Source organism: Magallana gigas, chromosome 4 (assembly GCF_963853765.1).
Source record: "Magallana gigas chromosome 4, xbMagGiga1.1, whole genome shotgun sequence".
Taxonomy (NCBI): domain Eukaryota; kingdom Metazoa; phylum Mollusca; class Bivalvia; order Ostreida; family Ostreidae; genus Magallana; species Magallana gigas.
In genome coordinates, this window is record NC_088856.1 from 41209197 (window position 1) to 41236479 (window position 27283).

The 27283-nt window shown below is 32.2% G+C and overlaps 2 protein-coding genes across 2 annotated transcripts; both read right to left on the reverse strand.

Moving 5' to 3' along the window:
- Positions 1–32: 32 nt before the first annotated feature.
- Positions 33–6214, reverse strand: LOC105336214 (serine/threonine-protein kinase 26). The gene is made up of 12 exons (XM_011440440.4): positions 6015–6214; positions 4521–4793; positions 4137–4237; positions 3653–3752; positions 3416–3523; positions 2864–3131; positions 2603–2659; positions 2321–2443; positions 1947–1979; positions 1501–1555; positions 1072–1171; positions 33–478 (listed from the first exon to the last, which is right to left on the reverse strand). Exons 1-12 carry the CDS (start codon positions 6114–6116, stop codon positions 377–379), a joined length of 1422 nt encoding a protein of 473 aa, XP_011438742.4. The 5' UTR covers positions 6117–6214; the 3' UTR covers positions 33–376.
- A 969-nt stretch (positions 6215–7183) lies between these two features.
- On the reverse strand, positions 7184–18825 carry LOC105336212 (serine/threonine-protein kinase Nek4). Its single transcript, XM_034452437.2, has 10 exons — positions 18552–18825; positions 14894–15181; positions 14522–14622; positions 14064–14157; positions 12353–12460; positions 11768–11948; positions 10354–10434; positions 10028–10088; positions 9671–9767; positions 7184–9552 (listed from the first exon to the last, which is right to left on the reverse strand). Exons 1-10 carry the CDS (start codon positions 18681–18683, stop codon positions 9385–9387), a joined length of 1311 nt encoding a protein of 436 aa, XP_034308328.2. The 5' UTR covers positions 18684–18825; the 3' UTR covers positions 7184–9384.
- Positions 18826–27283: the final 8458 nt, after the last annotated feature.

The following is a 27283-nucleotide window of genomic DNA, read 5'->3' on the forward strand; positions in this document are numbered from 1 at the left end:
ATAAAAAAAAGCCTTTCTCTGATTGAAAATGATTTATTTATTTCAGAATGATTACAATTCTCCAATCTTATGAAATTATGTCCTCCCTGAAACTCATTGCTATACACCTGTTCAAGTAAACACACTTTTACAAATGACATTTTTTACGGAAAATTAATTGTCCCTTTGTCCTCTTTCTTTTATTCTCCGAATTTGAATCCTTTGTCTACATCTAACTAGTGCAGGACTCGTCTGCTTCAAAGTGACACGTCTGGCGTGCATGCAATCAAATGCTTCTGATCTAGACACTGTTTGAAACTCTTTTCTGATGATATATCTTCTGACAAGCACCATAAAATCAGCACTTGGGGAGGCTTGATAGTGGAAAGGCAATCTCCTATCTGTTCGAGTATTCCCTCACACCGTCTTCCAAATTTTTAACCGTCAATACAAGAGTTCGTAACCAAGCAAACCTTTCCCCAAGAACTTGATCTAAACGCTGTGATAGTCAATGAGAACAAAAAATGATTTTATCTTATTTATTCATTCATGTATAATATGATTTTTAAATTATTAATGTAAAATTTTAAGACGGCTCCGGATTATATATTATAACTGTTTGAGAAACTTTATTATAAAATTCAATTTATCTCAACTTGCAGGAAATATAGGGCTGTGATTAGACCATACAGGGGATATTTCTAGCTATCACATTTTGGAAAAAAAATATTTGCGATGGTTGAATACATCTACTATGGTGACATAGTTATATGTACAAAATTAATGAAATACCTTAGCAAGTCACGTTAAACAATAAATTGGTGTAAGCTGTTGATAATTGTTAATTGATTAGATTTCGGATTGGATCTTTATCATCAGTCATATTTTAATATTTTGAATTTTTTTCAAAAAACAAGCAAATAAATACATTTTTATGGGTGAAGGAATAATAGTGGTAAAATCGAAAGAAAGTGTTGGCAAAATTGTATATGACAGGCATATTTGTAAGATATACTTTAGAAAATTTAAAGTCTCCATGTTAATTGTCTGTTTTATGAGGATACTAATATTAATGAAAAAGGTGTTACATACTTCGAAATCCTCCGTTTGCCAATTCTCTTTCAGCATAAGATTTCCCAGATTTCTGTAAACATCACGCCCACCTTCATTTATCAGCGTGTTGTATAGCAGTCTGCAAAATGAATAGTGGTGTTTTATTAAGAAATTACAACTAATTAACTTGAGGTTTGTATTCAATAAAATGTAAGAATATCTCAAATTACAGAGATTTTAAAAAAATAAATATAAAAAAAATGAATAAAAAAGGAAAAAAAGTTAATATAATTAACTAAAAATACAGCAAAACAGCTGAACAATTTTGGAAAAATTTGATATTTCACAGTAATTGAAATGTACTGTATCATTGCTAGGATTAAATTAGTTGAATGGTTCTGCAAGTGGCAATGTTGATGTTTTTGATAGAAAGAAAATCGTGTTTAAATACTTAATCACAATACTAACTTATCAAATTTATCCACAGACGTTTGGTAAAGATTAGGAATATCACTTGAAGAATCTGCAAAGAACAGAACATTTATGATAAATACGTTCTAACGTAATATTGTTTACCTTGTCAAGTGACAAAAGGGAGTACGTAAAATGGAGATAGAAGATTGCTACAGACAGATAGTGAAATCAACTGAAGAGAGTCGGTAGAACTCTACGTAATAATACAGACTCTGACTTTTACTTTACGTTTGATTACAAATTAAAGCTTTCCAAGTCTGTTCAGAAAGTTTGGTCATTAATATTGGGTTTTGATTATACTAGTACTTTATACTTGTAAGATGTTGTTTGTGCTTTCACAGTACTTACTAAACATAGATCGAGAAAAAAGGGAACGATAGATAGATAGATAGATAGATAGATAGATAGATAGATAGATAGATAGATAGTTGAAAATTTACCGATGCGACTAGATGAAGTACTTTTGATGGAATCTAAAGATGAGAGACACTAGATTAATAAACATTACTGTAAGACTCATTGTATTACGAATGGAATGACAATGTAACAGAGTTTATGTGCTATGTTTGAAGGTAATTAGATACGTGTACCTCTTTGTTAAATTTATTTATCCAAAAAAATCAGACTTTTTGAATAGAAATTATAGTTGCAAGTAAATTGTATACGGAACATTTTTAAAATGCTACAGTAGTTTGTATTCTCATAGAAAGTACAAGCGTTTTCATTCAAAAAGAGCGTTTCAGTCATACAGGTATCCTACTATAAAAATTAAAGATATTTTACTATTACAAAAAGTAAAAAAAATCTGACTTACCCCCGAGAGATGAAGTTGACACACTTCTGGGCTTATTGAATTCATACGAGTCGGTATTTTGTTCCCCACTTACGGTCAATTTCAGGCCTTTCGAATATGGACGAGGTGACAAACAGGACGAGTCTGTAAAAACAGTTCGATCGAGTGTTTTTTTAATGCTAACAATACAGACAAATCTAGATCTACACAATTTTCACTTTTGTAAAAAAAAAAACCTCATTTAATAAAAAATGTTACTTATTTCCTCTATTCGTAGTAAAATACCAAATACATTACATTTACCTTCCCCATTCTGTTTTTCAAAAGAGTCTGTATTCTGAGTAGGTTCCCTATCATGATCTGAAATGAATAAATACAGCACATTGACAATCAGAAGATTTAATTCTTAAGGATAATGTTAAGAAATGCAAAAAGGATTAGAGAACAAATATAAACAATAACTATAGAAATTAGGCATCTCAGGCAATCTGCAAACACGGAACTGTTATTAATATTTCTTATGTAAACTACATTTTTATTTTCAGGTACCAAACCATATATCACCTGGACATCGTTGAATGGTCGATATATTTGAACTCTGGCTACTTAAAAACACTTCATTCCTTTGTTGTCCAGGGATAGCTGTTGAGTGAGAGAATACTTGAGTCTGTTTGTGACTTTTTTGACACTGCTTCATATTTTGGCAATCGTGACGTAATACCTCTTCATGAAGTGTAGCTGCATCCGGACGTTTGGTGGGGTCAAGGGCCAACATTTGGATGATCATTTCTCGCATTGTTTCACAAAAACGAAGGCTGTTGATATTTGGTAACTGGAATAAAGTTCTAATGAAGTATTATAGTCCCTATCTATTCATTCAAACTACACCATAAAATGCGGGAAGGTGAACCTATCTAATGTATAGAATCAATTTTTTTTAAATCTTTTATTTCAAATTGGCATTTTATATGATAAAAGTACGATCATTTTTTAAATCATTTAATTCAAATATCACTGATATTAAGATTTTTAACAACATATTCAAGTAAACATAAGAAGTCAGTCAGCAATGTTTTTTTGAGACATCTTATTTGTACATACACACTATTTGTTTACCATATTTTTCCCCACAGCATTTTTTAATTCTGTGACATTTCTGCCGTCGAAAGCATACTTGGAAGTTCCCATTTCATAACAGTCGCAGCCAATGGCCCAAATATCAATCTACAATAACAGCCTTATATTTAACTAAAAATGTACGAGTTTCAAAGAAGGTAAGAATTCTTCCAAACAGTCTAAATGCCACACACACGCAATTTGATAAGAATGTAATCAGTCTTGTTAGTCGAATACCTTTGAATTATAGTTTCCTTTTCCATCCGTCATTTCCGGGGCTATGTAGTGCATTGTACCTACATAGACAGTATTGGTTGCTCTATTGCTGGTTACTTCTCTGTTAACAAAACCAATTTGAGAGTGTTTACACTGTTAGGTTTTGGTTCTCTCTTATCACTTATTTTTATCAATTTCGTCTATTTTTTTTTTAAATTATTTCACTTAGTTTTTTGTACGTTTTAAATTAGACAGTTCATTTACAATAGAATAACCGTTAAAAACTGCATGTATACAGCAATTAAAACACAAAGCGTACCTCCTTCAGCATAAGTTATTTTGAATTGATTATTTAAAAAAATAATGAATGATAAACTATCTTTATCATTTAATGTAATGTATGTACATGTAGTATAATGGATTATCAACATAATACAACTTGCATTTAAATCTTACAACTGTTTTTGTAATGAATTTCTACAACAACATCAATGACAACACTTACTTTGCTACTCCAAAGTCGGCTATTTTTATGCGGCAGTCTGAACTGAGCAAGATATTCTTTGTTTTTAAATCCCTGTGAGTAATATTCTTCGAATGGAGATACTGAAAAGATGGTAAAATTGAATTATCAATAAATCAAAAATATGTTATCTAAAACAAAAGGGGGAGGATAGAGATAGAGAGACAGGAGAGGGAGAGAGAGGTAAGGAAACACGTGCACTAATTTCACAAAAAAAAAGGGTGATATACATTTAATGACTGAAGGAAAGAAAAAAAAGAAGAAAAAAAAAACAAAACAAAATACAATAACAACAACAAAACACCCCCCCCCCCGCTAAAAAATGACCAAATAAAAAATGCAAACAAACAAACGTTACAAATGTACCTTGACCCCATTTAAGATTTGTTCCAGGTAAGTCTTGAACTCGTGCTCTTCTAAACCTATCTTGACCTGTCTCAGATAGTCGTAGAGTGAGCCCCCGGCGCATAACTCGGTCACTATGTACAGCACCGAATCCGTCTTAAACGAGGTGACGTATCTGACAATGTTTTCATGCTTTGTGTTACAGAGGTTTCTGAGAATACTCTCCTCGCGGGAAAGATGTTCCAATTCTTTCGTATTTGCCTTGGTAAAGTCGATCTTTTTTATTGCAAAAATCTGGGAAGATAAATTGAATTGTTGTAATATGGAAAGAAAAAAAGCATGGCTTGTTAAAATGTAAAGACGGCAGAATTTCACACGCTAACGATATTGATCAGATGTTAATTTGAATTCACACTTAAATACAATCATAATCATTTCAAAATGTGCAATCCACATGAACTATCTATTAGAACAAATATAAAGATGAATTAATTCCACCATTTGTATTTTTCATTGTTAATTAAAAATTTAAAAAACCGCTTGTATCATATTGATGGTACGATTCTACAATTATAGAATGTTGACAATGTGTTCTTTTCAGACTTACTCAAACGTAGATTGAATCGTTAAAACATCAAAAATGACAAGATATTTGAACAGAAGATTTTCATTATTAATTCATCAACGATCAAAAACAGTGATATTAGTGTTGTAAATGTTATTTATGATTGTAGATGAGTACATTATAATGTTGTCAATCATTAATTTGCTATACATCCTTTCATGTCCAGTTCTTACTGAAAATGGAAATAAGTTATACTACATGTAAACATTCTTTTGGTTTTAACTAATCTCTCCCGTTTAGGATGCTTAATATTCGTTAGCAAACAAAGTTTTGTTTTGGTTTTCAATGACCTCTCGACATGCTTAAGTTTAAATAAACATATAGAATTTAAGCGTGTTATGCATGTTTGAACGACAAAAAATTGTCTTTATGTGACTACAATGTATTTTACTGGGAACAGTATAACTAGACTCTTATATAAAGTATAATTAGAAATATTTATTTGTAGACCTGTTTTGAAAAAAAAATTTCGAATATTAAATCGATATGTCTGTTCACTACACACCATTAATCAACAATCACACCAGTTATACAGTATGCAATGTATATCTAACATTGAATTTTTCACCGTTACGAGTCACTGCTCATATAATCGATTACATTACTTATAAACGTAGCTCTGCAAAATTAACATCATTTAGTATATCATATAATATTAATTTGTGTACATCACCATTATAATATTATGTATATATTTCAGTTCACGACATGAACTGGAATTACCAATGTACATAAATACTTTTATGTGAAATCTTTGGAGTTCTATTTATAGTCAGTGGAATTTTTTTCTTAAATTTCTTTCGACTTTAATCGATTTAAATAGCAGCAGACCTTACGCATTCTTCCAACAACACCACAAAACTTAAATGGCTGACAATCAGTTTACGTACCTCAGTACTTTTATTTTGACGTTTAAACCGAGCTTTAAAAACATCTCCATAAGTCCCACTTCCAATTTTGTCCAAAATTTCGTAGTCATTCAAAGTAGACATGGTTGTTTTTTAACTTCTGAGCGGCATTTTCGTAGGTGCTCTATATTGTACGTTCTGGTTTTATTGAACCTGCCCTGCTATGCATGGATCAATATGGAATTTTGTTCGGCTATGTAAATACAAAGTTAACAAAAGCTTTAAATTAAGGTGTAGTTTAAAGTTCAAAAATTTAGATAGACTTGGAATACACTGCACTACCTATTGCTTTATCGTTCATGCATGCCTTCCAGAGATTGGTTTGAACGCCACTGTCTTTTTTAATTAATTTTGCTGATTATAGATTGTTAAATGCCCTCAATATCCAAAATGCTAACTTATTATAGTTTAGTATAGATATATACGTGTACTTTTTTGACGTGACAGTCCTAAACAAAAGTAATAATTAAAGATGTGAATAGTTTACGTCTTTATTTCAATAAAACTATGCAGGAATACATTGTCCAAAATATATAAGAAGAAATGATAACTCGGAACTTATTAAGAAAGTACAACAGAAGAACATTCATGCCATCGATGTCAAGCCAGTCAGATTAAATGATGAATACGGTACTAGGATAACATTATAATTTTTTATTTTTTTTAAAAATAAAGCAATGGTTTCTCACACAAAAGAATTGATGTTGTTAAGTTAAAAATAAAAATCTCAAAAGTTTGCTCTTAATTATATGCACAATGATTGTACATTGTTTTGTTAGTAATACGATGCTTTGTCAACCATGATTAAGTAGTTATTAATATATGTAAAAATTAAAACACATGAAAATCCGTCTCGAGATGCCATACAAACCTTTTTCCAAGAATACATGCATACGTACAATGTCATTTATAAGATATTTATGAACGATTCTTTTTCCATGAAAGAAATGTTCTCTATCATTTATTTTTTTTATTATTACAGATCTATCTCAAAGTGAAGAATAGTCGGGTTGCGTTACTGAAAACGACATATCCATACGCTCTACATTTGATTTTGTTAAATTCAGCAATATTCTCCCCCATTTTGATTCCTTTTTACTGTATCAATGATTATGTGCAATAAAAATCAATCAAATACAATATTCAGAGTATTTTTTTTTCTATTTTTATTGATCCTTTTTCACATCACATATCACAGATAATAGACATAACTTAATAACAAATACATACGCTTTTTCATATAGGAGAGCTTTGATCGTTTTTCAGCTTTAACATTCTGTATGAAAGTACATCTAAGAATTTTTCACGTTCTTGTCTTACAACAAAATTGAGTATTCAATGCAGGGCGCTTAATCATGAATGACATATCAACGAACAAACATCACAGAAGGCACTTTGTAACGAATGGGAAAATATATTACAATACAAACAACGCCTATTAGAGAGTGATAATTGTTTCAAACCTTCTAATTAAGCAAGCACATTCTCTACAATAAAATTTATAGGATAAAACCTGCTTGCAGTTTTATATACATACTGCATTAAAAATATTAAATACACAGTGAATCGTATTCATATTCACTCGGACAAATATGAATACACATAAAATAACAAAATGCAATGCAGTTTTAGATTTCGAAGCGTGACGATGGTCTATTTTTAGAATTAAAAAGCCATGGTTTTTTTTTAAGATTTAAAACTGGCCTCAAATTGTTTATTGCACTACAGATATAACTTGAACTACATGTCTTTATAAGCTATATGAGGTATATTTAACAAATACATGGAACGGAGGCATATTGGTATACTATAGATCCATCGTGGAACCGAGGCATACTGGTACATGTACATGTATATCTAGTTCATCATAAATAAAACATAAAATGACGATAAAGGCATATTAATCATTTGTAATTTAGCACTGATCCACACAAATTGCATAGCAGTAAATATAATCAATGCATAGTGATCTAAAAAGCATAAAAAAACCCCCAAAAGATCATAAATTATAAATACATGTATTGTATAATTTACAATATAGAATTAATATCTAAAAAAAAAATCTAAATACGAATGAAAGTCCTGGGATTGGAATAAAATAACATCACATAACCTGAAATGACAGCAAACTGTTATAATATGCATAATTTATATAATATGCATATTTATAATTGTTATTTGCATAAAGACATAAAACATGACAATGAAATACATGCATTTTCTCAAAGAACGACGAGCTAGCTTACATTCATTGAAGATTCGAATAAATATAACATATACATGTTCTCTGCTATCTGCGTTTGGGCATAACTGGTCTGTAAATAATGAGAATTTCTTTAAAACTGGGTGCGTTACATACAAGCACAAACATTTACATACCAAATGTAATACTACGAAAGGTATAGGACGGAAGTAACGGTAGCATAATGGCGTAAAAATGGTACAGAGCTAAAAATGATGAAAACAATTACTTACAAAATGTTACTGGCACAAATGCACGTATATGTATAATACTAGTAGTTCATTTAAAATCTCATTACAAAGGCATTTTAAATTATTATAATAGATTTCTGGCAATATTATTTATTTGAACTGGGGATTTGGAAAGAGAGGCGGAGTTGAAGAGAGCTTATGTAAAGGTGGAAGCAGTCATAACCATTCGGAATTAGTCAATAAGTTTAGATTTTAAAAGTAGATAACATAAAAAAGGGCATATTCATTTAGGAGGGCTGGATGGTTGAGACCTTGTTTATAGCTTTTTGATCTTATTGATAAAAAGAGCTCTCTATTTAAAGATAACAAACAATTTTCAAATATTTAAGGTAAAATATATCAAATTTTTCTCTTCTATATAAAAATCTGTATCTTAAAAAATTATATCTGAAAATTAAGGCAAGATCTGATGGATAATTTGTTGACCACACAGCCTCTTCAAACTCGTTAGGTCAAAGTAATCGTACATTGATAGTTTTTTTTTTACATGTTCAGTGGCACATAATTTCATGGAATCACTACAGTAAATACACATGTAACACAGGATGAATCTCTGCCATTCAGTCAATTGAAAGGTGACTGAAAGGTCACTGAAATGTGACTGAATGGCATATATATGTGCCATTCAGTCACCTTTCCAGATTGAAATTCTCGGGCTATGGTTAACCTCGAAATTAAGGAATATTGTACTAATATAACACTGTTTTTCCACAATCGCTTCAAAAAAATCCCCATGCATATGGATTGCTTGTTTTAATGACACGTGGGATTTATGTACATGTATGAAGCTATGGAATTTTAAAAGGAAGGATATGCCTTGTGGGTACATGTATGAGTGGATAAAGCACAATCCTTGGTCTCAGTCGTCTTGTAAATCGAGTGTTGAGATTAGCATTGTAGAAGCATCCGGTTCCATGTTGAGGGATGTCTGAATGTCTCTTCGTCCATCTTCAATGCATTTCATGGCTTTCATGACAGGATAAAGTTTGTAAAACATATCTTTGTCCAAATATTTCAACACCTTTTCCTAAAACAACACAAAATATTGAAAGGATGTTGTCAAGAACAATCAAAGCATATACATGTAAATGTACAAATTCATCTCTCTCTCTCTCTCTCTCTCTCAATCTCTCTCTCTCTCTTACCTTGAATTCCCTCTCGGAGACCCCCCTTTTTTGTAGATTCTTGATGTAGGAGACAATATCAGCAGCCTTGTGGCTTTTAATTTCCATTACCAATGTTCTATAAATATTAAAATCGTTTTTCTGTTAAAAATGTTGTACACAGTTTTGACACACTCTTTTCTCACAGCGCGTGGACTTAACTCAGATGACGATATATCTTTGGCTGATATGGATTTATAAACTTGTTTAAAAAAGATAATGAAATGAATGCTTTAATAAATGACAAGTTTTCTAACTTGATATTGTCATAATTTTCTCGTTCTAAGGACATATGAATTATTAATTTTGTTTTGAGAAACATATAATTTGTTTACGTACGCCTGAAGTTTTGCCGATTCCTTTTCAAGAAATGCCTTGTTATCAGATGCCTTTCTAGAGTCTGTGAAGAGAAAATCAACCATAGTGAACGGGGTTTTTTAAAAAAAAAATTCTATGTACATGTACTTTAATTTTGATTAACAGATTGCTCCTTTATTTTAATGAATGCATGCAGGCGTCTCTCTATTTTCTGAAGAGGAAGTTGGAGGGATATTTTTTTTTTGTTTTTTTGTTTTTTTTTTTGGTTTTGTCCGTATATGTTTCATTTGTTTACTCATATTTGTTTGTTTATGAAGGGAGGGGGTTATACTGTAAATTTAGTTTACCGAATCTGGATGCTATGGAGGCTGATGACTCTTGTAGCTTCAAACTGTTGTCAACAGAGGAGGTAGTCGATGTAGTTTCATCTACAAAGAAAGTAAGCCATTAAATCATATTGTTATACTTTCATGTTAAATACTGAAATCTGATTGGTTAAGACGCAGTTCATAATCCGTTCTATTACCCTCAGCGTTAGCAACGCACTTAGCAACGGGTAACATTAAAAAATGTTACATGCGCGAAAATTATGCGCGTACGGTTCGCTGTAGAATTCACGTTATTCCTATATAAAAGCAGTAAAATTTTCTTTAAAATTAAGACATTCAGTATAACAAAAAAATAGTGCCTGTTTGGGAAGATAACAGTTAAAATTGACACCCCTCGAAAACCATTGTCAACCTCCGCTTCGCGTCGGTTGACAATGGTTTTCTCGGGGTGTCAATTTTAACTGTTACCCTCCCAAACAGGCACTATTTATATAATATTATTTCTCCATCCATCCAATCATCCATCCATCATTCCGTTAACCATTTATCTGTCCTTCCATTTTTCCATACATCAATATATCAATACCAGTTGATATGTTTCTCTATCTGTTGAATTATATAACAATGTCGCTCTCTCAAGATTAAATGGCCCAAAGATCTACCGTGGGGTAGAAAATAGTTACCATAAGAATTTCGTCAGATGTTTTAAAGATAAAGGTAGTATCTAAATAATTCTTTTCTAAATAAGAACTAGTTTGGTGCAAGAAATAGGACATAAGAACTTAGAGAGAGACCTGTTTTTAAGTTTTAGATTTATGTTTATTTTCAGGGACATACATGTACAAGTTACGAGACCAGCTCTATTGCATATGCGGAGTTCCAATATCAAATCTGTAAACGCTGATATATAGGCTTATTTTACCTAAAGCATGCTAAACCAAGGTTAAACCTTGCCCAGGTTGTACTTGAACAATTATAATCAAAGAGATATTCAATCCAGACATGCAAAATTTTCAGTTTATAGGTGAAGGTATAGATATATTTAAGGTACTGGGAATTTTTTTTAAATGTTCTTATGTATTTACATTGTACAATTAATTCTAAATGCTACATGCGAAACATTTATAAGTGAACAATTACCGTAATTTATGAGGTAAACATAAAAAGTAACAGGATTTTTAGATTGAATATTTTTAAATCCTTTGTATTGTATCCATTTTGTAATTAGGGATATAAAGAAGAACACTTGATACATTTGAAAAACGGCGAGTTAGATGTAACGCTGCTTTTTGAAAATCATAAAAGTCGTGCAATGTTACAATTGATTTTAAAAACAACTTAAAAACCCGCGTATGTAATTAAATTTTTATGACATTAGTAGAGAAATAAAATAATTGACCCAACTGAACAAGGGCAGTCGGTTAACACTTACCCTTGTGTCGCTTGGATTTTTTGCTCTTTGATTTTTTAGATTTTGCTCCTTTTTCTTTATAATCTTCAACAAAACGAAGTACGCCTCCAATGGTTGGACGGGACGCTCCATTGTAGCTCAGCATTTGTATAATCAAGTTCTTGATTTCGTCACTGTACTGAATCTTTGTTGTTTCAGGTATCTGAGAAAAACAAATTAAAGTGTTGTCTTCTCATAAATCTTATTTAATTAAAAAATGGTATTTTGTCTTTATTAAAGTTTTCATAACACCATATTTTATTTCCATATAAAAATTTGTGAGAAGTTCAAGACGATGTTGCATTGATTTCAGACACTCGGTTGTTTCCGTAAATATCCGTAGATTTCCGAGCTTACTAACCTCTCAGCGGAGATTTCCGAAGACTGTCGAGCATTAGGTATAATGAAACCACTACATTTTATTTTATAACATCATAATTCTAAAAATCGAACTTTGAATAGGCTTGAATTGTTTATCTTTTTCTGTTAAGGTCATTATAGATATGTTAAATGTGAAACTAGTCCAAATCCTTATTTTATGTTGAACATAAAAGGAAAACGTCTTACTTTTCCCGATTTCACCACAGCATTTATTTCTTGTACGGATTTTCCATCAAAAGCGTAACAACCGGTGGCCATTTCATAGCAGGTGCATCCGAGACTCCAAACATCTGCCTATATAGTAAGTAAGTAAGTAAGTAATTAAGTAAATAGGTAAGTTACTTTTATATACATACCAGATACTAGAAACAATTAGATACTTGAATATTGGCTGATAATATCAAATGTTTAATCGAACTAAAATCAAAAGCAATGTTACTTTTGTCCATTTTTATTTACATTGTCCATTTATGATTCTGTACATTATATTGTATAGCCATTCGGGCTTTATTGGATTTGATCATCACATACCGTACTTGATCGCCTCATAATACTCAGAAAACGATTTCTTAATCCGTAAATGTTTCGTGTGATAATAAGTACTGATCCTATCAAATGGCAGTTTGTACATGTAATTTGCAAGCTCCCATGTTATCATTTTTTATAGATTTAAATATACGCTAAATTATTCATTCTAGATTGTCAAAAGAGATACGGAGAAATAAAGTTAAAATCAATTTCGAATGCTAGTATACACTTTAATATACATTCAAATGTTAAATCATGTATTGCATGATCAATTTTCAGGTAATAGGGTTAACATACCAAACGTGTTGATTTAGTCATATTACTTTTATAGCACCCCGCTAATGGTTTGTCATCAAAGCTGTTTAAATACATGCATAAATTACTAGACTAAGTATGTTTCGCATGTCATCTGTATAAAATATTATTTTAAATTTTAATGGTCGGCGGCACCGTAAGCTGTGTATATACATGCACATGTACAAAGAAGATGGGGGAGCAAGATAGCGCAAATGCCCATTTGGTTTTGCCGTAAAAAACAATTTCAAATTAATTTTTTTTCCAACCCAATATACAACATGATGTTATAATACAAGTTTACAAAAGCACAATTTCTAATTATATTCAGTTTTGAATATTTTAACAAACGATAGAAAAAAAAATTCTAAAGTTTTGGTGGTATCGAACCCACAACCTAAAAACCCTAGCTCTTTAATGTTACCTTATGTCTGGTGCTCTAGCCACTGAGCCATTCCAGTCACAACAAACTCCATTGTAAAATGCTAAATGCAACTTCAACCACGAATTTACGGACTTGTAGTATTTCTCTAAAATGTCCAATTGCTTAGATACAAAATTACATTTTTAAAGTATAGTGGGTCATCTCTCCATGTTTTTGTTGATTGAAATCGGTTTGATTTCCTTTAAACCTTACATAGACTTTGACAAAAATATGGAGCCCAGAGCCACTCCATTAAAGAAAAGGCATTGAATCCCAAAAATGACAATATTTGGAGGTTTTGACACGCATACGCCAGTTTGAATCAACATATTCTAAATATTTAACATATGTAAAGGTTATAAATCAATGTTATGTTAAATATACATTGTTTTCAATAATTTAGAAAGAAATTATTAGATTTGTTCATATTTTAATTTTATAGTTTCTTATCTATACCCATATAGGCAGCTTATACGCCTAATTCACCCATCTTCTTTTATACCTGTATTTCGCGTCTGTTCTCTTTCGTTTTTCGAAGAGAAGAAAGGGGAGTTAATCTAGCAACTACGATAAAACATTCATTCTATTTTATTTTATTTTTTTTGTAAAATTGGTCAGTTCCATCGTCTTCGTTTGTTATAGATGAGTTACCTTTTGGTCATACGGTATCCCTTGTATAACCTCCGGACACATGTAGAAAGGTGTCCCGATTCCTTTTGTATTTATTCCCGCTATTTCAATAACCCTGAATAATAAATACACATGTAGCAAAATAACTCCTTCTAAGTACGCTTGTACTGGAAAATTTGCGACATTGCGACATATTTGATTTTCCAAAATATAATCACCGTTGTTATATATATATTTTTTCAATTCGTTTAGAATTTGACCTGAATGCATTTTAAACTGATCATTTTAAAGCTAAAAGGCGTTACTCAAATTGTGGAAGTAGAAATTGTTTATAATTAATACATGTAATTAAAGTCAGCGTTTATTACAAAAGAAAGTGTGTCTTGATATTAAGATGTCCCATATCTCTAGCAATCAAGATTTAAAAGTACAGATAACAATTTTATTGTTCATTAACTATTTTCAAAAATCTTTCATACTTAGCAACGCCGAAGTCTCCTATTTTGCAGTGTCCGTCGGCCGTAAGCATAATGTTCTTTGTTTTTAGATCCCTGTGAATAATATCGATTCCATGCAATACCTTCAAAAATGAAAAAAAAAAAAAAAGATATGAATATTATTTTTATTTCATGTCGTGGATTTCATTAACATATTTCAAATTTAAAATTGAAGATATTTTTTAATCAATCTAATCAAAATTAAATCTTTGATCCGCTCCGACTTACTCGCTTTATGAAGCGTGATCTCTGTTCCGCTCCAACTAGTTTGCAACACAGAGCGATCTCGTTGGAGCGGTTCAAAGAACTAATTCTAATTGTTTTAAAATGCGTAATCCTATATTAAAAGTATACCTCTACAGCCGATGCTATCTGTGTGAGATAGGACATGAAGTCCTCCTCTTTGATAAATTTCCCCTCTGTCTTGAGATCCCGGATTTTCTGGTACAGCGTCCCTCCGCCGCAATATTCCATCACTAGACAGGGGACGCCATTGTGTTTAAAATGTCCATAAAAGGACACGATGTTTGGGTGTTTCTTCTCCTCTGCTCTCTGTAGTACCTCTATCTCTCTCTCCACCATTTCCCAGTGTCTGGCGTTGGAGTTTTGTATGTCTATCAGTTTTATCGCGAGTTCTTCATCCTATAAGATACATGTACACAATTCAGTTGAAATGCAAATTATATTACATGTAAATACAACCCATTTCAACTTTAAAATATTAAGTAAAATCATTCAATAAAATCTTATCTCACACGCAAAGAAATGCACAAGAGTCCTCGTAAAACTAGATCAAGTGGTCACAGATTATTTATTTTATACTATTTATTTATTTATTTTTTTTTTTTGGGAGGGGGGTCATTGTACTCCAAACATAAGTCAGATTGTCCCAAGAAAGTTTGAGAGGAGAGGGATGGTCTGCAAAACTACAGGCTCTTTAATTTGTGCATACTATAGTTCATTTATTATAAATTCATTTCTCGTGGTACATATGCATATATACTGTATTTATTTCCTAATGGAACTTAGAAATATACACTTATATTGCCCTCTTTTTCTAAATTCATTAATTATCTTTACTCAGAAAAAAATTATACAAGATAACACAAAGGATTAATTTTTTAAAACTTCAGAATAAACATTTTCCCCAAATGGCATGAATATAAATGCCCATATTACAATTCAAATCAAAATGTTAATGATGATTATAGAAAAATGATTTTAATCATGTTCAACAATTGATCGATTTTCCAACTGTATATGTTTTAATGAACTTAACCCCCCCTCTCTCTCTCTCTCTTTCTCTCTCTCTCTCTCTCTCTCTCTCTCTCTCTCTCTCTCTCTCTCCATTATTCTGGATGTGATTAAGCCAATGTTCATTCAATTAATGAAATTCAGTCGGTTAATCGGACATTAAAATTGTATAACCATTACAAACATGTATCTCAAACATAAAATTAGCCACGATATTTCATTAAACTCAACAAACATTAAAAACTGGATCATTTAAGCGTCGAATATAATCATAAAATCTTAGCAGAATTAAATGGATCTTTATTCATGTATTTTTAGATGGAAATGTATAATGTTTAAATTACCACGCCATTAAATTTTTAAAAACGAAAAAAAAAAAGAAGTTTTTTTTAAAGAACCTGCATTTTTTCACAAACAATCATTTTTTTTTATCAATATGCTAACGGTGCCAACGGTCTACTAAATAGACAACAATATTTCACATTCAACATTCGATTAAATTCAATTCTGCTCTTTTGATAAAATTTTGAAAAAAACCCAACTACGTATAGTTTGCAATGTCATCAAGGACCCGCGGTGTTTTATCAATTACACACGTAGTGTCTTATCAAATGTGGGAATTTTGTTAAAGCGTGAGGAAAACCCAGCAAATATATTGTGTAATGGTGTATTAATCAATATTAAAGTTATCGTCAAATATTAACCGGGGACGGTATTTATCTATGGAAGGGAATTACCGCCAAAATTGTATATATCTTGCTTTTATTCTTATTATGCTTACTTCTTTATTCTTCAGTACATTTAGACTTGCATGTCACTTTATTGTTTTCATATTCATGCTTATCTAATTTCACTTTGCTTCTTAATTCTTTATTGCTTGCTTATTTTTATGTTGCAATATTCTCTTGTTATTCGTGTAAATTCTTTTTTCTATCTCTGTTACAAACGTGAATTCAAACACGCAAACCATAAGGCACTTTTAATAAAGACAAATACAAGTTGTATGAATTGAATGCTGCATTATGACGCCAGGCGGCAGTGTGTGCGCTACAATTGCTGCTCCCGAAGATTTATTAAAACGAAACTAACGAATGGCATACATTTGATAAATTCGTAAAAACATCTCAAATTAAGGGCTTAGTATAGGGATATGAAATACATGTTAATATAGTCAACTTTTAACAAGCCACGATATACGCAGACTCAAAAAGATACGTTTTTTTTTTGTATACATGTAAAATGTCTCCGCGCGGTTCTAAAATAATCATAAGGGGGAGGGGGGGGGGGTCTGACAGATAATTTTGTATTAATTTTCTTATTGGTTGATTAAATAAGTGTGAATTTTCCATTGGGGATGGATCTGATCTCATTTTTTGCAAATTATTTGCAGGAAGGGTTAATTTTTAGAAGAGGAACATTAGTAATTCCCTTCCATATTTATCGGTGACTTTATTCATTTGATTTAGATTGTATCTTTTTCCGGTACTTCATTCGTGTATTTTGTGTAACATAAGTAAAACTGCATCCAAGGTGTAGCAAGAAGCAAAAGCCTTCTACACGAGTGTTTTACCCAGATGTTCGGATGCTCTGGCAAACATGTAAATAGCACCAATTACATGACTGTGTACTGAATTTTAAATGATCTTTCTATTACCTTGTAGGTGGTTTCTTATTTGTCTCGGGCTTTTAAGATGTTATCAAATTCAATAAATGACATATCCATTTGCTTATGTTCATTAAATTCATAAACGAAAAAAAGAAATGCGCGTACGTGTCTATAACGTTTTTCTTTAATTTAAAAACTAAAGACTTGGGTTAAAGACTCAACCCCTGGTTTGATTATTAGAATATACACACAACAGATAAACCTATAGCAGTTTCAACATGAATTTAATGATTTGATAGAGTTATATGACCATAAACCAATCTAGTAAATCATCAAAGTTTTGAAAATTATACTAGAATTTTCATAGCTAAAAGGGGGTCTTTTTTGTTATGATGTATTTCACATTTCTACAGTTTGCAGTTTGAAGAAATTTTGAAAGAGGACTGTTACATTTTAATGGGCTTTTTATGGGGGGGGGGGGGGGGGGGGTATATCGTTTTAAATTTGTCGTCTTTTGTTGTTATTGGTGGGTTTTTTTGTGTGTTTTTTTTTATATTTTCGCCATAGTTGCATTGTATTTAGTTTTGCTTTGGCGCAAAGAGTATAATTCTATACGGCTAAAATATTGCTTACCAACCGCAATTATTACATTGAAATTGTTAACCCTTCTCTCAATAAGGATTATTACAATGTACATACGTAACATTGTTGGGCATTCTAGTAAAGCAATAATAATAGAACGGTTTGACAGATTGCCAACTTGTATCATCTAATGTAGAGTCAGTTTGGTTGCCGATCCACAAGTTTCGTTTTTAAAAAAATCATCATTATTTCAAGTAAATGCAACTCATTCACAGGGATTTCTTTTTTAAAAGTACAGACTGTATCTTTTAAAACTAAAACCCAGATTTACGCAACTTAATTCTGGCGAAAAATGATGCAATGGTTCTATAGATTATCATAAGCATTGCTCCAGATATCAGTTTTCATTTTGCGTCGAAGGTTTCATTAACGAGAAAATCTTCCATTTTAAAAATGTGTTTGAATTTAATAGTTACACGTACCCCTTCCCCAGCATAACCACTTAAAAGTCAACAGACACACTATGACAACAGAACTATATATATATACATATATATAAAATGTACCTACTGCAAACACTGTGGACGTCGCTCTCCCATTCTTCAGAATCCTTCTGGCTCTATACACATGTCCGTATGTCCCTTTTCCAATCAGTTTCCCAAGTTTATAGTCCCCATACACCTGCCCTTCTAGTTTATCCATATTGGTCTCTTGTTCATTGAAAGCGAACTTAAGGTAATAGTAGGAAACACAAAACTGTCCTGTTCTTCTTCTTTCCTTGATACAATGTTCTATATGAAAGTATATGACATGGGTTGCCTTGTGTTGTTATTAACAAAGAAAAAGTATATATTCCGTACTGCGCATGTGTTGTTGTCGATCCACTATTTGAATCCTTGCACCTTTTTTCAACGCAGGACGTGGCATGGTTCCAAATAGACCCCGCGTTCAGTTAAATCTTTTAAACTTCCTTGTTTGGAAAAATACCTGATCAATATAACCCCGTGTGCTTCATTTAAATAGATCGATCGTGAAGAGAGATAGGTGTGTGTAAATAAGGTTTAAATTTCGGAATGCGTAAATTTGTTTACTACGAAGTCTTTAACATATTATCATATTCTTCAATTGTAACGTTAATTTCAAAGCGTTACATGTAAATGCACATGCATGTTTTTGTCGTATCAAGTGGAAATTATCCTTTTAAATCAATAACTGAATTTAGATAAATTGTACGTGTATTTACGCATATACCTGTTTATACCCAAAGCGCGAAATGCTTCCAGTAACTAACGAACTATTGCTAGTACAATTTAACATTGTACATTTACGAGGTAATCAAGATAAGTGAAGTCTTCTCATAAATACAAAATGTAAATACCAAGCGATCATTAATATCTCTTGTAAGCATACTAGGTATAGATTTTTATATCGTGAAATAACATTGAGATTTGATTTATACATAAACATTTCACTTTACCAAGATACAAACATTTTTAGAACGTGTGTTTGAACGATTTTTACAGATACGGGTACATCAACTTTTTTTTTTTAAAATAATAATTTTATAGTTTGTAGCACACAAATGACCTCAGAGATCACCGTGTAAAAAAAGTGTTCTGTTCCTATTTTCTTCGGATTTTTTTTTAAACGATGACCTTTATTTATAATTAAAATATGAACTTCATTTTTTTTTTTACACAAATCGGCAATGGAAGAAAGTAAAAAAAAAGTTTTCAAGAGACAAGTTTAAAAAAATTGCATTATGGCATTTCAAAATAAATAATTTAACTATTATCATTTTAAAACGTTTTGATTGTTTTGCATACATAATTGAACATTGTTTTCGAGCATATGACTAGAAAGTGGATGTATTGAAAATTATCAGCCGTAAATTCCGTTGCGTGACGATATAATTAGACCGGGAAGTGAACATATAAATCCTTTACGCATTGCAAGAACTTATTTTAGGGGATTTTATTCGATCTCAAATTGAAATTCATAAACCCATTTATATCTGATTAAATGGAAAACCTAATCTATCACACTTCAGATTCAAACATATTCTTCAATTTGCTTTCACCTGCGTATAAATGTGTTTTTTGTTTGTCAAAAATGTCAAATAAGATTATATATGAGTTGAGATTTAATGTAAAGTTTGTGTTTTTGTGAAGTTGCATATCTAGAAAATGCAATTTGTGTCCGGGAGCTCTCAAGAACTTCAAAATGATAACAATTGACTTCTATATGTAACACCGTGGTAGGATACTTGTATTGCCGATGCTCGGAGAGTATCTACTTAAAGCAGGCTCTGTCGGGGATGGATGATAATTATGCGAGCGCACGTGTATAGTGCGCGTTTGTAAAGCTTAAAAAGGAAAACGGCACACAATATAATTTTTTTTTTCAAATTCCCATCAATGCCTGCTAATACTTTGGGACAAAAGAGTGAATTTAATTACACAAACAAAAACTTAAACTACTACCAAAACTACAAACTTAAGTAAAAATGAAGAAGAATCTATTTGAACGCCCTTATTAAAGTCCAATTTTCTTTTCTTTTTTTTCCTTTTTCAGTCAACCGACATTGAATATTTTATACGATAGTTTGTATTGGTACATATACAATAAAACACGCTAACAGCGAACACAGTTATAATGAATTGACGCATATAGTCAAGTAATTTTTATTCCCCTTAATTATAATACACGTATAAATATATATATAGTTAAATGCAAAAAAATTCACAGTGTCCGGTTTTATATTTAAAAAATTTAGAAATGAAACTCTGTGTTGTCTTTCATTTTTAAAATTGTCTTCATATACATAGACGTCGGAACAGGGTTGAACCCCCCCCCCCCTCCCCCCCCCCCCCCCCACTTTTTCTCGTAGGAAAGATTTACCTTGAAAGATTGAGAAGATGGATTCAGAAGCCTACTACCCCCCCCCCCCCTTTCACGGATTAGGAATTTTATGATTTTGGAAAAAACAATATTTGGGTAAGTAAGTTTTTTTGTTTTTTTTTGAAAGTATAGGTATACTCCCCCCCCCCCCCCCCCCCCCCCCGATAAGGATTTCCATGATTTTGGGAATTACTTTTTTCTCAATATTTCTGAGGATTAGTCTAGCCCCCCACTTTCAATTTGCTTCCGATGCCAGTGATATATATATAAATATATATATATATATATAGCGAAACTAACGGATGTAACGAATTACGTGATTTGCACTTTGTTATCAGCGTGTTTAACTGTATAGGTTCATATACAGTATATATTTATAGGGCATTTAAAATTGTGGGCGATGGCAGCGGACGGATATTCTTATTCGAAAAATTACTGAAACGTGATTCTTTCAAAACATACGGGAAAATGTACTTGTATGACATCAAAATGATATCTGTGAACATAAATCGATGAAAATATTTATTGAATTTGGTTGTGGGTATTCTTGTGCAAATTAAAGCAATGCTAGTAAAGTGCATCTTGTCAAATCATCTTATATAGGGCAAAATTACGAATGCAACTGAACTAGGGAACAGAAGTCTTAGATTTTACTTGATTGTACTTGGTATCAAGGGATGTTATGATCATTTAGATTGCAAAAAGCGATGAAATATTTAGATATTTTGATTGATTACGCCTAAACGAATACTGCGAAGCCGGTTAATATTGTTTCATTTTTTTTTAATTCAATTGAAAGGCCATTTCTAGTGCTTAATATTTTAAATTAAGCAGGCTTATTGTTATGAAAATTATAACAAACTTGGCAGAAACCACGCATGTATATTTACGGCAGATTATGAACGTATCTGTTCTTAATTGTGCGAAACAACCTACATGTACTTTTAATATTAGATACATCGATGATGTATTTGGCCGTTGCTCAGAAACTGAATCAAATCTTTAAATTGTTCAAGAAAGCGTAACGATATACCTCGTAAAATCAATTTGACCAACGCTTTAAAAAACTAGCACTGAGTTCATAGATGTAGCCTTTTCTGTTGGAAAGGGGATTCCTTTCTTCAGGCCTCAATGATAAACTCGCTGACAAACATGTGTACTTAATATTTCTTATAAGGTTTGTTACTGACTGTATACAACAATTTGTGGGGTCGGTAAAGTCCATAGAAGGCGAGGCGGAGCCGAGCCTTCTATGGACCTTACCGATCCCACAAATTTCTTTACACAGTCAGTAACAAACCTAATAAGTGTTTTGTTTTGTAGAGGACCTAAAGTTTGATATGTAAACAAACAGAAGATAATACATAATATTAAAATTCATAGCTTAATTATCTAATTTTTTACCTTTCTCGTCAGTCGTCTGTGCAAACCTCGATGCCATATTGTAGGATCAAAATATTACGTCACAGGCAAAGGGGGGTCACTCTAAATATTTTGGGGCTTAAAAATCAAAGGTATGTTGAACATTTGTGTAAAAAAAATCAGCTTAAATAACGTTACGTCCGCCATGTTGCCGTATAAATGTTGACGCTCGACGTGTACAGAAATTTATAAGGCAAATACGTGACGCTATTCGTCCAATGACGTCGAGACATTCCAGTCCAAGGCAAAACAAAATAAAATCCATCCAGTTTGAATCTATAAAAAATCCATTTCCTTTGGACTTGCTATCCAAGAGCGCCGAATGGGCTCATCTAGAGATATTTCAAACTGCATGAAAGAAAAAATAAAAACCAACTTACTTAATCGTGGATATTCGAACAAATAGGTAAATGATCAACTTGTGATGGTAGACAAACTCAATTGCTGCATTCTTATGTTTTATGGAGAAAACCCCTAGTGATGTAACCGTGTTCCGATTTTATTGAACTATTCTAGAGGACAGCCAAATATTCACTATGATACAATAAAGAAACATCCAAAACTTCTTTAAAAATTCATTTCGATTGTACATGTGTGAATCAAGCAATGTTATAAAATGTAACAAAATTATACATACACATTGGAGAAACGGGGATGATGTTATATCAAGTACATGTTTTAAATCAATTATTAGCTCACCTGAGCTGAAAGCTCAAGTGAGTTATTCTGATCACATTTTGTCCGTCGTCCGTCTGTCCGTCCGTCTGTCCGTCTGACCGTCTGTAAACTTTTTACATTTTGAACTTCTTCTCTAAAACCGCTTATCCAATTTCAACCAAATTTGGCACAAAGCATCCTTATGGGAGGGCAAATATAAATTGCAGAAATAAAAGTCCGATCTGTATTCAAAGCGGAGAAAACCTTGAAACTGTAGAAAAAGGGGGGTGCATTTTTAAAAATCTTCTTCTCAAGAACTACCGAGGCAAATTCAACGTAGTTTAGCATAAATTATCCTTATGGGAAGGAAAATATAAATTGCAAAAATTAAGGGGTAATTCTGTTTCAAATCTGAGTTATTACGAAAATAATAATAAGGAAAGGCGTGTTTCAATCAGTTTAATAGCTTCGAGTTTGGCATCAGGTAAAATGGGTAGGCAAGACTCGGCTTGGGCAAAAAAAAGATTGGCAGTTATTAATCTGCCAATCTAATTAAAATTTCAGGATATTTGATGGACTAGTATATTTGTATTCGCTGTAAATATTGCTGCAAAATAATGCGTATTTGGAATTGACGATTGCCGATCTGCCCCGGCTTTTATTTTGCCACGGCCCGGGTTTGCATACCCATTTTACCAAGACTCGTATACCATACTTTTAAAACGAGGTTCTTTGTTTAAAGCAGCCATGACATTATACGAAAAAGGGTCGATCTGACTACATGATGAATTTGCTTGTTGTGCAACAGTTCGCGTATGAAGGGAAAATTTGAAACATGCAAAATATATTGGTGCCGATTTTGTGAAGTAAATTGAGGCTAAATATTTCAATGCGTTGACAGTTTTCACACATGACGTTGGTGTTAGCTTGTTCTAATTTTCGTTTCGTTTTCATTATTTATGCTTTGTAACCTGGAAACTATCGTCTGTATTTCGTGATTTTTACGTATCAAATCAAACAGAGACTTCGGTAAATCAAACAGTTAACTGTTTACCAGCGCAAATTAAGCAAAATCTGATGTAGGAGTGCTGAAATACAATTCATTCTATCGGTAATTCGGCATTATCTTTTGCGTAATGGTAGATTAATGCAATAGGTTTTGTTGATATGCTTGGCATTTTCTCGAGTTTATTAAGTTTAAATAAAGTTTGATATCGCTGACGGAAATATGTAGGTATATACATGTATATATGATTCATTTCGAAAAAATAAATGGTGTTCTTTAATTGTTATACATGTATTGCATGTTTCTTGTGTTTAATTGTTTACAATTTCTATTTACTAACCATATTTGAGTGTTAAGCTTCGAATTATAAGCAAGATACAGAGATTTGCTCACAATTCTATGTTTGTACACAGATCATAAAACTAAAGATTAAAAAAGTAAACAATTTGTCAATATTTATTAAGAAAATTTTCAAAGTCTGTTCTTCCAGAAACCAACTTTAACAACTTATTGTATTGTAAACTTAACCTTTTTGGCTCACCTGAGGGTGGGGCCACAATGGGGGTCGAAGTTTAACAAATGAATATATAGAGTAAATCTTTAAAAATCTTCTTCTCAGAAACTAATCAGCCAGGAAAGCTGAAACTTGTGTGAAAGCATTATCAGGTAATGTAGATTCAAATTTGTGAAAATCATGACCCCCGGGGGTAGGGTGGGGCCACAAAGGGATATCGAAGTTTTACATGGGAATATATAGAGTAAATCTTTAAAAATCTTCTTCTCAGACACTAATCGGCCAGGAAAGCTGACACTTGTTCGGAAGCATTCTCAGATAGTGTAAATTCAAAGTTGTGAAAATCATGACCCCCGGGGGTAGGGTGGGGCCACAATGGGGGGTCGAAGTTTAACATATGAATACATAGAGCAAATCTTTAAAAATCTTCTCAGAAATTAATCGGCCAGGAAAGCTGACACTTGTGTGGAAGCATTCTTAGGTAGTGAAGATTCAAAGTTGTGAAAATCATGACCCCCCGGGGGTAGGGTGGGGCCACAATGGTGGGTCGAAGTTTTACAGAGAAATATATAGAGCTAATCTTTAAAAATCTTCTTCTCAGAAACTAATCAGCCAGGAAAGCTGAAATTTGTGTGAAAGCATCCTCAGGTAATGTAGAATTAATTTTTGAAAATCATGACCCCCGGGGGTAGGGTGGGGCCACAATGGGGGATCGAAGTTTTACATAGGAATATATAGAGTAAATCTTTAAAAATCTTCTTCTCAGAAACTAATCAGCCGGCAAAGCTGAAACTTGTATGGAAGCATCCTCAGGTAGTGTAGATTCAAAGTTGTGAAAATAAAAACCCCGGGGGTAGGGTGGGGCCACAATGGGGGGTCGAAGTTTAACATATGATTATATAGAGTAAATCTTTAAAAATCTTTTTCTCAGAAACTAATTAGCCAGGAAAGCAGAAACTTGTGTGAAAGCATCATCAGGTAATATAGATTCAAATTTGTGAAAATCATGACCCCTGGGGGTAGGTTTGGGCCACAATGGGAGGTCAATGTTTTACATAGGAATATATAGAGTAAATCTTTAAAAATCTTCTTCGCAGAAACTAATCAGCCAGGAAAGCTGGAACTTGTATGAAAGCATGAAAGAAGGTAGTGTAGATTCAAGTTTGTGAAAATCATGATCCCCAGGGGTAGGGTGGGGCCACAATGGGGGGTCGAAGTTTAACATATGATTATATAGGGTAAATCTTTAAAAATCTTCTCAGAAACTAATCAGCCAGATGATTCTTTATAATTGTTAAAACGTTGGCACCAGGACCAATTCTTTGGCCTCACGAGAAGGTTCAGAGTTTGATGTACGTTTATATCCCATATTTAAACTATTGTTAAGGATCTTTTAGAGAACTGCAATACTCAACATATGATATGACTATAAAATCATCCTGTTAGAAAAGGGACTAATGATTATAAACATAAGAATATCCAGGGGAAAATGGATTTTATTTATACAAGATCTACAAGTATTATTGTACATTGTCTAGATAGATTGTATTATGACTCCATTAAGCTGATTTTATCATACCTATTGTTCCTCAGGTGAGCGATGTGGCCCATTGGCCTCTTGTTACTAATTAAAACAGAAACTAACGACCCTTCAATTGACTTCTACACAAATGCACAAACTATGGAAGATTTTTTAGTGATAGTTAACGAAACTTGGTAGAAGGATGAAATTCATCTGAAAATCAAGAAAAAATCTATGGAAGAAAAAAATGATTACGTAAGTGTCTTTTGGTATCAAGAAAGGAGATTATTATTGTGATAGTGTGTTTAATAATATTTTAATTATTGTTATTTCTTAGAAAGGCAGTGATTCAGAGAAGTTACAATATATTCTCATGGTTTATAGGGGCATGGTCACAATTTTGGTAATTTTTTTGTTTTTTTTTTTTGATTTTAATGTTTACAATGCTTCAGTAAGACATTTTAAATAGGCAACCAAAATTTGAGTGTCATTTGTTGAGTTACAGGCGAGTTACAGAGCTTAAAATTCTTCGCTATGTAAACAAAGCGTTTGTTTACATTTTGAATGTTGAAGTGAAAATTCCAGTTTTAGACCTCAAATAAATGTGTTAATCGTTAGGAACTGGTTATTTATGCTTAAAATGAATAAGAGGATAGACAAATCAGCTTGAAAAAGATTTTTTACTGGTATATTGAACCTAAGTAAACAAAACAGGGCACGAGCCTTGTTTACATGACGAAGAATTGTGAGCCCTGTATCTTGCTTAAAACTCATCGACTGGCACCCAAATTTCATTTGATCATTAGAAATGCATTCCTAAAGCATTGCCAATAATAAAAGCAGAAAAATAAAATTTGACCAAAATCGTGACCATGCCCCTTTAAGGTTTCAGTGACAGTTAGTTGACATTTTGACAATATACAGAGTCCTTTTTATATACTCCCAATTACTAATATATAGTTTTGAGAAAAAGACGAAAGAAAGAGAGAAATTGAATTGACATGATTCATTTAAGATTAAAATAAAAATATCAATTTATATACATTGTGAATATTTACATCAACATGTACTGATATGTTCATACATTATAGAGATCTGACTGTTATTCGGTGCGAATCACCATAAATCCTGTGGTGGGATTCAAGCCCATAATTTGCTATGTTTTGGATATTGTGTATTATAATATCATCACAATAATATGGAATGTGGAAATCATTGCCTTTTTAGCATTTACATATTTTACCTGTATCTTTGAATAATCAAATATCAAGGGAAATAAC

Coding starts and splice junctions, on each gene's coding strand:
- LOC105336214 (XM_011440440.4), bottom strand. CDS start 6,116: ATGTCTACTTTGAATGACTACGAAATTTTGGACAAAATTGGAAGTGGG. Junction 3,132..3,415: donor ATGCTGTGGGGAAAAATATG/GTAAACAAATAG, acceptor ACTTTATTCCAG/TTACCAAATATCAACAGCCT. Junction 1,556..1,946: donor TACTTCATCTAGTCGCATCG/GTAAATTTTCAA, acceptor TGTTCTTTGCAG/ATTCTTCAAGTGATATTCCT.
- LOC105336212 (XM_034452437.2), bottom strand. CDS start 18,683: ATGGATAAACTAGAAGGGCAGGTGTATGGGGACTATAAACTTGGGAAA. Junction 14,623..14,893: donor AGATAGCATCGGCTGTAGAG/GTATACTTTTAA, acceptor TCATTTTTGAAG/GTATTGCATGGAATCGATAT. Junction 11,949..12,352: donor CTGTGGTGAAATCGGGAAAA/GTAAGACGTTTT, acceptor TGTTTTTCTCAG/ATACCTGAAACAACAAAGAT.